The 11,485-nt window shown below is 38.3% G+C and overlaps 1 protein-coding gene across 1 annotated transcript; it reads left to right on the forward strand.

Moving 5' to 3' along the window:
- The first annotated feature begins 752 nt into the window (after positions 1 to 752).
- Positions 753 to 9,195, forward strand: RFK (riboflavin kinase). Its single transcript, XM_036741081.1, has 4 exons — positions 753 to 1,405; positions 4,964 to 5,115; positions 6,019 to 6,121; positions 6,972 to 9,195. The coding sequence occupies exons 1-4, from the start codon at positions 1,039 to 1,041 to the stop codon at positions 7,100 to 7,102; spliced, it is 753 nt and encodes a 250-aa protein (XP_036596976.1). The 5' UTR covers positions 753 to 1,038; the 3' UTR covers positions 7,103 to 9,195.
- The last annotated feature ends 2,290 nt before the right edge of the window (positions 9,196 to 11,485 follow it).

Below are 11,485 nucleotides of genomic sequence, written 5' to 3' on the forward strand. Positions count from 1 at the left end.
GCCTCAATTTCCCAGTTCTTTGTCTAGCTTTCGTGCTCAGATTGTAAGCCCACCTTGCAGCCAATGGTGAGAAGGGTCAGAGGTGGGCGGGAATTCTCTTGTGTTAGGTATAATTATTGGTGCTTTGCCCCTTATACTTTGCCTCCTTTGCTGGTTCTGCTCTGTGCTAGCAGAGGACGCCCTATTCTCAAGAATGGAATAAAATTTCTGTTCCCACCCTGAGATGGCTCCTTATTATAAATTAACTTTTAATTGGTGATGGTCTTTCATCCCACACACTGCACAACGTTCTTCACTAATGGTTGGTTTTCTATGTTGGATACACTATTGGGAGCCCCACAAATGCTAACTCAAACCTCACATATTTACAAAAATTGGACCAGCGCTACTTCAAATCCAATTTTCTGCCCCCATGTGACCTCCGGTCCACCTGGAGTGTTCTGTAGCCGCACTTTAGGAGGGGCTGATCTCTAAAGACTCTTCCGACTGGCCCTAAACACCTGGAGGGTGAGGGGGGGGGGGCACGGAGCCAGCACTGGGGATCAGCTCAGGCCAAAGGACGGAAGATCGCGATAGTCACAGGGAAGAGGCAGTAAGCGAGGTCAGGCCAAAATGACAGGGAGAGCAGCCGCATCCGGAGGCCACGCTGGGTTAACTGACCATTCGGACCAGTTTCCAAAGCCCTAATTTGAATACCCGGCCCTCACGAGTCACCGTAGAACGTAGAGGACGAAAGCGCCGGTTCTAGAACTTCTCTTGCTGCTTCATAACTGACCGAACCGCAGGAGCGCGAGGACGCGCCCTCAGGCATGCGCAGAGTCCCGGCTGGGCTAGTCTATTAAAACAGAAGCGGGGGATGAAGGGGGAGGCGAGGAAGGAGAGTATTACGTAAAGAAAAAAAGGGGGCGGAGACCGGGCAGGAGAAACAGACTGCCTGCCCAATGGGAACGCGCCTTTCCGTTCTTCCTCCCTCCTCTCCCCGCCCCTCGTTTCTTCCCCGCCCTCCTCCCTCATAGATTTCCGCTCCAGCCGGCTTCGATGAGTTACTGCGGCTTCTTTTGGGTCAGTGGCGTGCGGAGGTTCTGTCGCGCTCCCTTCTCCTACAGCCTTCCGGCGGTGACCGTTGGCCGGGAGTGTCCCGCCGTTAGCGCGCGCCTCGTCGCCCGCGGGCCTCGCGCCCTTCAGAATCTCCCTCCCTCCTTCTCTCCTTTCCCCCCTCCCCCCACTCCCGGCTGGCCGGGGGGGATCGTTGCCCTGAGTTCGACGGCGGCTCCCCCGGACTCTTCGCCCGGGCCGCCCCCCGAGTCCGAAGCAAGCGGCGCGATGAAGCACCTGCCTTATTTCTGCCGGGGTGAAGTGGTGAGGGGCTTCGGTCGGGGCTCCAAGCAGCTGGGCATCCCCACAGGTAATGGAAGTGGGCGGAGCGGGGAAGGAGGGGGAGAGAATTAGGAATTCCCCCCACCCCCCATACAGCCCTCCCAGGAGAGGTGGCGCCGGGGCCAGCCGCGCCTCCCCTGCCCGCAGGAAGCCTGGCATCGGGCCTCTTCAAGGCTCCAGCATCCCGGGGGCCCCCGGCTCGCCGACTGGAGGGGTCCAAGACTGCCTTGTCCGAACCTTAGAAATGAGCCAGTCTACCATCCCTCTCCACCTTGACCCCCTCCCACTTCGGGGAAACTGAGCCCTGGAGTATCGGGAAGCAGCCGGTCTTTTCCGAGCCTTCGGGGTTTTAGCATCTACGGGCCAGACGTAGCCTAGTCCCCCCCGATCTCGCGCCGGCTTCACCTGACTCTGACTGCGGAGTCACGGAGACGGGAGGCTTCCCCCCGGAAGGGCCGGAGACACTGGCCAAACCGAGGCCTTGTGGGAGGCAAGCACGCTGATGCTGCTGCCCTGCCGGCCTCTGGGATGGCTTCACCCCGTTAAGTCTTCACCGGGCGCTGGATCTGATGAACGGCTTGGGCTGGGCTGGGCTCGCCTTTCAGGCAAATATGTCTTCTGCTAGTGAGATAACCTTTGGTTTGTGTAACTTCCCCACCCTCCCACACCCACCTTGACGTACACCCGGGTGAAGATTGGCTTCACCTGGAGTCTGCGGTAGTTAAATCTCCATGGCCCTGGGGTCATTTTAAAATTGGCCAACTATTGCTTGCCTCCTCCGATTGTTTCAGGTCTGGGTTTTCTCCTAGTAATGCTTAAAGACCTCAATAGTATGTCGTTGAGACCATTCAGAAGTTATAACTTGGTATTTTAAATATTCAAATTTATTGTGTATTTATAATTATTAAATAAGTATTATTACATAATATTTAATATTTAAATTATTGTAATTAAATGTATTATACTATAACTTAGTATTTTAAATATTTAAATGCATTACTATTACCAACTTTGAGTAGACAGAAGCAGGAATAATTGATAATTCATAGAGCTCTTGAAGATCTTCAGAGCCCTTCACATATATTGTCTCCTTGGAGTCTCATAACAACCCTGTGAGGAAGGAAATAGTTCCCATTTTACTGATGAGGAAACTGAGAAGTTAGGTTACACAACTAAATGTGGCACTGTGTGAACCCAAGTCTTCCAGACTTCAAACCAGTGCTCTATCCTTAGACTTTTTTTAATTGGAAATGGGGGAGGGGTGGGGAGTAAGGGAGTGTAACTTCCCCCAGGGAAGTAAGTAGTGAGTAGTATAGCTTTGGTACCGCCCCTTTTCTCTCTCTTCTGCTACCAAGTTATTTGTTTTCTAAGAGGAGAAATAGCAAGATTACCCTAGTGGTAGATTACCTACCCTACCAGTTTACCTTACAGCACTTAAATCCAGAACTGCAAGAAATTCTGGTCTATAAAAGTTCATTTAGTTACACTAAGTCTCAGGATGACTAAGAAGTCAGAAAGCTTTCATTCAGTTTGCCAGAAATCACCTTTGGCCTTTTCGATAGAGTAATTAATTTAAAAGTCATCTTAAATTTAAATCATTAAATTGCAAAATTGAAGCTGTGTAGCCTTAGTAGATAGAACTTTTGAAGTAGAATATCTGGATCTAATGTAGAATTTATTCCTTTTGAAGTAGAATATCTGGATCTAATGTAGAATTTATTTCTTCTTGGGACCAAAATTTCACATCGGATAAAATAACACATTTATTATGAATACAAACATAACTAGAGATCTAGTTAATACAGGAATAACATTTATTATGAATACAAACACTAATAACTAGAGATCCAGTTAATACAGGAATAACACATTTATTATGAATACAAACACCAATAACTAGAGATCCAGTTAATACAGGAATAACACATTTATGAATACAAACATTAATAACTAGAGAGCCAGTTAATACAGGAATATATCATTAACATTTACAAAACAAGGAAAAACAGTACACTAGTCAAAGTAATTTCCTCAACAGTAAACTGCACAGAATTTTTAGTAGTTTTAGTTTGATAATACAAATGAGAAGTCGTAGAGAATAGTCAAAACATGATAAACTGAAACTCATAGTCTCTTGCTTTCTGCATCATCTAGAACTTTGCATTTTAAAAAATCAAAACTTCTACAGTTACACATTAATTTATTTTTTGGAGGAAATCATTACACATCATGACTTTCTTAACCCAAAATGCTTCTAAATCCTTCTTGCATGAATCTCTCCCACCATTAACTTAATCATTAAGTAAACCACAGTTTTAATGTTAATCTTTTCAGTCCTCAAAAGTCCTTTCTTATTAAATATTTATTAAGGGTGTTTGAGGTACTGGATATACAAAGATAAAAATAAAACAGGCCTGGCTACCAAGTAACTTATATTCATCATGTTGTAAAAGTGACCCTGGATTCTCTAAGGTTGGACAGAGGTTCATCACCAGGTTGGCCACAGAAAATTGGCATGAGTTGGAACACACAGAATTTGGAGGGAGCTGAGGGCAGTTGAAAGTAAGAGCCATTTGGTCCATAGCAATGTTGTTATACACGGAACAATAAACTTTCTGTGACAGTTTAAAATATCGATTAAGATCTTGAAAGCTCAAATTCCATTATTAATTAGTTCCTGAATACCCAGCTCTGAAAGAGATTGTTGTAGTTAGTGTCATAACAATATTATAAATGAAAAGCCTTATTTCAAAGATCATGATAAAGAATAGAGTAGAGCTAAGAGCTGTTCTTTTATTTCTTCTTGGGACCAAAATTACCACTTGAAGTTTGACAAGAAATAAAACAACACATTTGTTATGAATATGAACATTAACAGCTAGAGATCTGACTTAATATAACTGGAGGATTTGAGGTTGAAGACCCACTAACTCAGGTTTGGACCACTGACACATCAAGTTAAGGAGGAACTTTGAGGTTTGGGAAGTGGGACTAGCAATGCTATGGAGGGGATAGCCAACTCCTTCCTTCCTAGAAATTCCCTGAGGTTTAAGATCTACTAGAAATGACAACTCAGATAATTTTGGAAATTGTATTTCATGGCTGGGGAAGATGCAGCACATCTTTGCCAGGGGAAAGAGAAATGGAAAAATACTGAGTATTGCTGCTTTAGTGTGTGGAAGGACATAGTTTCAGAGAAAGATAGTGTGTCAAAAGCAGGTGATGGGATGGACCTCTTCTCTGGATCTCTATTGTAGTCTTGCCACTGACCTGTTTGTGGGAATTACTTGGCATCTATCTGATAATTTACATCCCAAGGGAAGAGAGGAAGGAATAAGCATTGACATGGTGCTAAATGATTTAACATACATTACCTCTTTGAGAAGCTCGCTTGTGTTAACTAGGGCTGATTTGATTCCTGGCCTTAGAACCAGGAACTTGGTGATAAAGTATAAATCATTGCATCCTGTTGTTGGTTGGGGTTCTTTTTCTTTGTATTTGTAAGGCTAGTGTGAATATTTAATGTAGACCTCTCCTCAAATTAATATTCAAATATTAATATTCAAATCATGCTTTTATTATTCAGCTAACTTTCCTGAGCAAGTAGTAGATAATCTTCCCAGTGACTTATCTACTGGCATTTACTATGGTTGGGCCTCTGTTGGAGATGGAGCTGTCCATAAGATGGTTTTAAGCATAGGATGGAACCCATACTACAAGAATACTAAAAAATCTGTGGTAAGGATTTTATTTCATTTTATTACACTGTGTAATTCTGAAGATCTTGTTTACATACAAAAAAGGGAATACCAGTTTCCTTATTCATCTCTATTTTCCTAAGGTTTCATGTTTCTAATATTAAGGAACTAAGTATAATATAGAGGGTTTGGAGGGTGGGGGTTAAGTGTTTTTCATTTTTTCCCAGAAGCTGTTTATTATAAGGTTCATACAGCTACTGTTTTTAAAGAATGAAATTCAAATTATTAATGGCTGCATCAAAAAAATGCCCCAAATCACCATTAATTAGAAAGATTCAAATTATAACTGAAGCTCCACCTTGCACTCATCAGATAGGAAAAGTTGACAGAACAGGAAAATGATGTGCTGGAGGCACTGCTGGAAAACTCATTAATTTACTCTTGGTCGAGCTGTGAATTGGTACAGCCATTCTGGAAAGCAATTTGGGACTGTGCCTCAAAATTCAGTTCTGTGCATATGACCTAGCAAAAGTCTATACCCCAAAGAAATCAAAGAAATTTATGGCAGTACTTTGTAGTAGTAGCAAAAAAAAAATTAAGACGGTGCCTACAAATTGGGAGTGGTTGAACAAATTTGGTAAATAAATGCAGTGGCTTACTTTTGTGCCATAATACTTTGTACCATAAGAATGTAAAACCAATGCAAATGCCAACCATCATTCCATAGGACCAATCTCCTGACCAAGAAGCTTTGAACTCATAGAACAGAAATACAATTTAACCATAAATATTTGTTTCTGGGTTTTTTTTTTTTTAGTGGTATGGAGTGAGAGGAAAAAAAAGTCAGTTTTTGATCAACTTAATTTAAAAAATTATGTTTACAAAGTAGATTCTGTTGCCCTTTTAGGATTAATGATCTCTAATATATTTTTATATTTCATAGGAAACTCACATTATACATACCTTCAAAGAGGACTTCTACGGGGAAATCCTTAGTATAGTCATTACTGGCTACATCAGACCAGAGAAAAACTTTAGTTCACTTGGTGAGTTCTTTTAAGAAAAATATTTATATTAATTTCTATTTTTTCCTCAGAATGAAGTAATGATATCTTACTCTTAGATTTCTTTTCATAAAATAACAAGCTAGAGATAATTTTCTATCTAGTAGTTAATACCTTAACAACATTTGGTACTTTAAGAGAATAACCATCTCGCGTGGTTATTTCACATCTCTTAATTCCACAAAAATCTACTCCAGTGGGTCCTTGCACAGGTACAAAACCTGAGCTGCAGTTGATGCTGAAGAAGGAAAATGCCTGTTTGATATATAGATATATACCTTGGGGGGTGGCGGGGGCAGAGCTCAATGATGGCATGTTAAGTGATGTCTTTTTCTTCACAACAAGAACCAAGACTTAGAACAGTTAGAAGACAATTACAGTACTACAAAAAGTAACACATTGTTTTATGGTTTCAAAGTGTTTTACATGCATTATATATTTGATCCTCTCCCAGAATTCTAAGAGCTAAGTACCATAAATTTCCCCAAGTCCACGTCACTAGTGGCAAAGTTGGAATTAAAGCCCCAAGTCTTTTGATTCAGAATCCTTTCTGAATCTTTTTACCACATGAAAAGATAATTCATTAATCTCGGCATGGCATGATTAGAGCTTATGTTGGGGTAGTGGTAGTAGTAGGATCAAGGGGTATCTCAAATTTATACTCTTGAATTTGTTTTTAAAGTACACAATTGAAAATTTTATTGACAAGTCATGGAGTATAAATTTAATAATAAAATCATGATCATCTCACAAATTTTTCATTGTGTGATGAATTTGTAAAGATTATTTCAACTATATGGCTTACATTCTTCACTTTATCTCCTGCCCTCAGATGCCCTTATTTCAGCAATTCAAGATGATATTGAAGAAGCTAAGAGACAGCTGGATTTACCAGAACATTTGAAATTCAAAGAAGATAATTTCTTCCATATGCCAGAAAGCAAAATAATGAATGGCCACTGATGAAAAGCCATTTTATTTCCTTGTTCATTTTTTCCTTGTATTCCACTATTCTTTATCATTGCTGCAGCCTTGTATTTGGTTAGCTTAAGAATTTTCCCAATAGCTGTGAATTAGTTTATACAATACAATGTAATTGCAATTTTATGATTAAATTAATGTGATATTAAACCCATCATGCAGCAATACCAAAAAGATTCATTTAAAAATCAAGATTTTTTAAATATGTTGAACTATACAGAAGCTTCGTGAAATACACTACAGTAAAAGCAGAGAGCATAATAGGATCTTTAAGTTTTTTTATGATGGAAATATATGTATATTAGTAAAAACTGACAGGCTTAACTCTATTTGCAGATGAGAATAGAGATCATTTTAGTGGTTACAGATTCTCTATAATACTTCTGATTTCCAGCTAGTGCTACTAGACCTAGATGCCATGGAGAAGTAAAATGTGCATTGTGTGAAGCTTTAGCAATCTGATGCCCTGAAAGGAAGAAATGGTAGGATTTCTATTTGATATGTGTAGTGTAATATATTTTTTGTTAAAGATGAGATTTTGTGAAACTTCATTTTATTTGGGATTATTTATTAAAAAGAAGTTTCTTATTAGGGTCATATTATTGCACTGTTTTCCATTTTTATATTTATTTTCATGCCCTGAATTCTAAGGGGTTTTTAATTTTAAAAAATTGTTCAGAACCATAGCTCTCAATTTTTCATGTGTTTTCTGTCCTTTTATTAGATTTGTTTTCAAAATTGTTTAAACCTTTTACTCCTTAAACTTTGGTTTCTTTCTGTTCATAATCTTTCCAATTTATGATCTTTATGCATAGTGTTGTATCTAGTCCTTTCTCTGTACTACCATTAACTCTGAACAATAATAGATATGCAAAGGTTATTGGATTCCACTTCAGAAAAACAAAACTTTAAATATTGCAACAACCCCAGTTTTTAAAGTAACTCATTAAAGTGGGGATGGGGGATAGCAAGAATTAACCAGTTGGATAGAAAAAGCAGTTCAGCTGTTTCCCAGAGGGAAAACATTTAAGGGCCAATTAAATCAGAATGTTTTTAAAAGTTATTTAACTTATTTTAAATATAATGTATGTTGAGCTTGTGTAAGCTCTGCTGTGATTACAGTGTTAATGCCAGTCTTACTAATACTTGTAACTTGAAAAAGGATTTAGAAGGTTTATAGGTTAAAATTTTCTTTAAATCTTCCCCTCTTAATCTCATGTGTTTTTTCTCTTTTTAAATAAACACCTGAATTTTTGACCAGTTCTTTTTTTTTTTAAAAGAAATGTTATTTGCAAACATTGAAAACATTTTTAGGAAAATCAAACAGATCACCTCCACTTTATAAACCTAGATAGAAAAAAGAATTTAGAAGAGATCTTAGCCATCCCTAGATCATTTCTGTTTGTTTTATAGGGAGCTTCATTGTGTAGTGCCTTAAAGATCAAAATGTTCAGTAGACATTCTAAGAATGTTAAAAGAAAAACAAAAGTTCAGGCTTATAAACAATGATATCCCTTGAAGAAAATTAGTTTTTTTTTTTTTTAAATGCAAAAACTGATGGAGGATGAGTAGATGGCTCACTTAAATTAAGTGTTTTAGATTACTTTATGAAGGACTTGTTTTGACAAAACAAAGCAGTTCATGAGATTATTGCTTTTATTTTCCAGGTTTTAATATTTAAGTGCCATTTAATCAGCAACCCCATAATTTATTGTCTGGTGATAAGATGTTAGTGATTTTACAAAGTAAAGATTCAAAGCAAACAATTGTAAAGTACAACATGCACCCCTGTTTATTGTTGGAATAACTTTAAAATAGAGCTCTACTTGAATCATTTATCTTGCTCTTATAACATTTGTGAACTCTGAAAGCTTTTGTATTTTACTGGTGACTAGCATTTTGTTAAGTGTCAGCCATTACTTTTTGATTGGATGTTTATTGTTTGGACTTAACTAGGGATTAGTTATAAAACTGATTTAATGTAGTACAAGAAATGTTACTTGTAGGGGGAGAGTGGTTTAATTACAACTGATAAATCATTAATGTTTTCAGAAATTAAAATGAATTTTGAGTCAGTATTGGTGTCCTTTTTCTTCCCCCCTTCTGACCAAGAGCCTCTGCTCTTTGTATTCATTGTGGTTTCTTTTTCCTTTAATTGAAACACTACTTAATTTTAAGATATTGCAAAGTAGCTTTGGTAGTCAGCCATTTTAGGATTGAGACACTGGCAGGTGTTTGGAGAAATTGAATCTGGGTTTACCATAGTCTCAGAAAAAAGGGACTTGACATGTAGCTTCATTAACCTGGAGCTGCTGCTTAGAATTCTGATATGTTCTAGAATCCTGTCAGATTTGTGTTTGGGGGTTATGAAAAGTTTCTGGGTGAAATTTTTTTTTCAAGGAACATTGTGCCAATGGAATTATCCTAAGCATACAGCATATATTTTTCACTCCTTTCTACTCATGCCCAAACCACCTTATTTTAGACCCATGTGACCTCTTACCTTTCTATTAGAATAGCCTCAGGTTGTTTATCTAGATTCTCCAGTCCATCCTCCATAGCTTTCAAATTAATAATCAACAAAGATCTGACCATATTACTTTTCTGTTCAAGAAGCTTCAGCTAACATCTTTAAAGTAAAGTACAAACTTCAATTTGGCATTTAAAGCTCTTCACACTATAGTTCCTGACTGTCTTTCTGGGTTGATTATAACTTATTACTCTTTGAATACTCTGCTAGTTAATACCCTTTACATATCTCATCTCCCATCTTCAGACCTTGGCATGGGCTGTATGTGTCTCATGCCTGAAATTTTCTGTTTTGTGTCTTAGAGTCCCTAGCTTACATCAAGGGTCATCTCAAGTGCCACCTTCAAGAGGCCTTTTTTGATTTAGTACAACCAAAATGTTACTTGGTATTCATCTTATATTTTGTTACTTTGTATCTGTTAATCGGTAAATATGCCACTTTCCCCTGTAGAATTTTAAGTTGATAGGAGCATGGATTATTAAAAATTTTTGTCATGTCTAGCATATAGCCCGGTTCCTGACACATAACGGACCCTTAAATTCTGATTGAATGGGATGGGTATGACAACCTTTGATTTCTTGAGTTTGATGGTTTAATTGGGAGAGAAAGTATATACACAAATAACCAAGATATATAGGAGATAAAGGCAAAGAATTGATCCTAGGGTAGGCAGTGGTCTTAGCTGGGGGTGAAAAGGGAAATTTATTCCAGGTCTAGAAGCTCTTAAAGGGTCATAGGATTAGATTTGGAAAGGATCTTAAGGGCCATTCCAGTCTTCTCTTCGTTATTCATAGGGAAAAGGTGAAGAACAGAAGTCATTTGCATAGAGCTAATAAGTGTGAGTTGGGACAGTGGGAAAGAACAGATTTCTTTTATTACACTTCCCACCTAAATGGGTCTCCAGGTACTATCAAATTGACTCACATTTTTGTTAACAATAGTTTTGACTGGAACACAAATCACCCAAAAGCATTTTTGTTGTCATGAATCAAATGACTTTCAGTTTGATATTGAAGTTCTAAGTCATTTTGAAATGACTTCTTTCAATATATATATTTGAAGATGTTTCAGCAATAAAATATTGCTTTCTTGAAAGGTCGGGGAGTTTGCTTTTTGTTTTTTTCCAGTCTATGTATCCCTAGGTCTTGCCACAATACCTGGAATAGAGCATATGCTACTTATTTCTTTGGTTTGGGCGTCAATTATTAAGGTAGACAACTCAAAATGACAAACTATCATGAGATAAGTGCAGGGGTACTCAAGACTCTCCAGCTCAAGGTCTCATGCTTTGTGCCAACCACAGAAACAACTTGTATCAACCCACCAAGGAGAGATAGAAGGTGGAGAAGTTTTATCAGTAATAATATGAAAGGTTGAATCAAAAGTTAATTGTAAATGCTATGTTGGACAATAATTAGAGCAGATATAGAAAAAAGAAAACTCATTAAAACTTTGTTAGGTCATTTCAGTCCTGTCTTGACTCTCCATGACCCCATTTGGGGTTTTCTTGGCAAATATGGCTGGAGTGGTTTGCCATCTACTTCTCCAGCTGATTTTACAGATAAGGAATTTGAGGCAAACAGGGCTAAGTGACCTGCCTTATCCACTAACTTCCTTAGAACTTTATACACAAATAGTTGCTCACTTGCAGTGCTTTGTGGATTTAAACATTTGAACCTTGCAACAAGCCTATGAGGCAAGTAGGACAAATATCACCCATGTAGGTGATGATCAAGAGCTTATATAATTTGCCTAAGCTCTCAACAAGTACATGTCACTGCGGATGTTCAAACCCAGGGGCTCTTTCACAATACTACCTGGTTCATCATTAAGAA

The sequence above is a fragment of the Trichosurus vulpecula genome, chromosome 1 (genome assembly GCF_011100635.1).
Source record: "Trichosurus vulpecula isolate mTriVul1 chromosome 1, mTriVul1.pri, whole genome shotgun sequence".
In the NCBI taxonomy this organism is placed as follows: Eukaryota; Metazoa; Chordata; class Mammalia; order Diprotodontia; family Phalangeridae; genus Trichosurus; species Trichosurus vulpecula.

Excerpts from the sequence above, each read along its gene's own strand:
- RFK (XM_036741081.1), top strand. The coding sequence starts at position 1,039 with ATGAGTTACTGCGGCTTCTTTTGGGTCAGTGGCGTGCGGAGGTTCTGT. Across the intron at positions 1,406-4,963 it reads GCAGCTGGGCATCCCCACAG|CTAACTTTCCTGAGCAAGTA; the intron begins GTAATGGAAGTG and ends TTTATTATTCAG. Across the intron at positions 5,116-6,018 it reads AGAATACTAAAAAATCTGTG|GAAACTCACATTATACATAC; the intron begins GTAAGGATTTTA and ends TATATTTCATAG.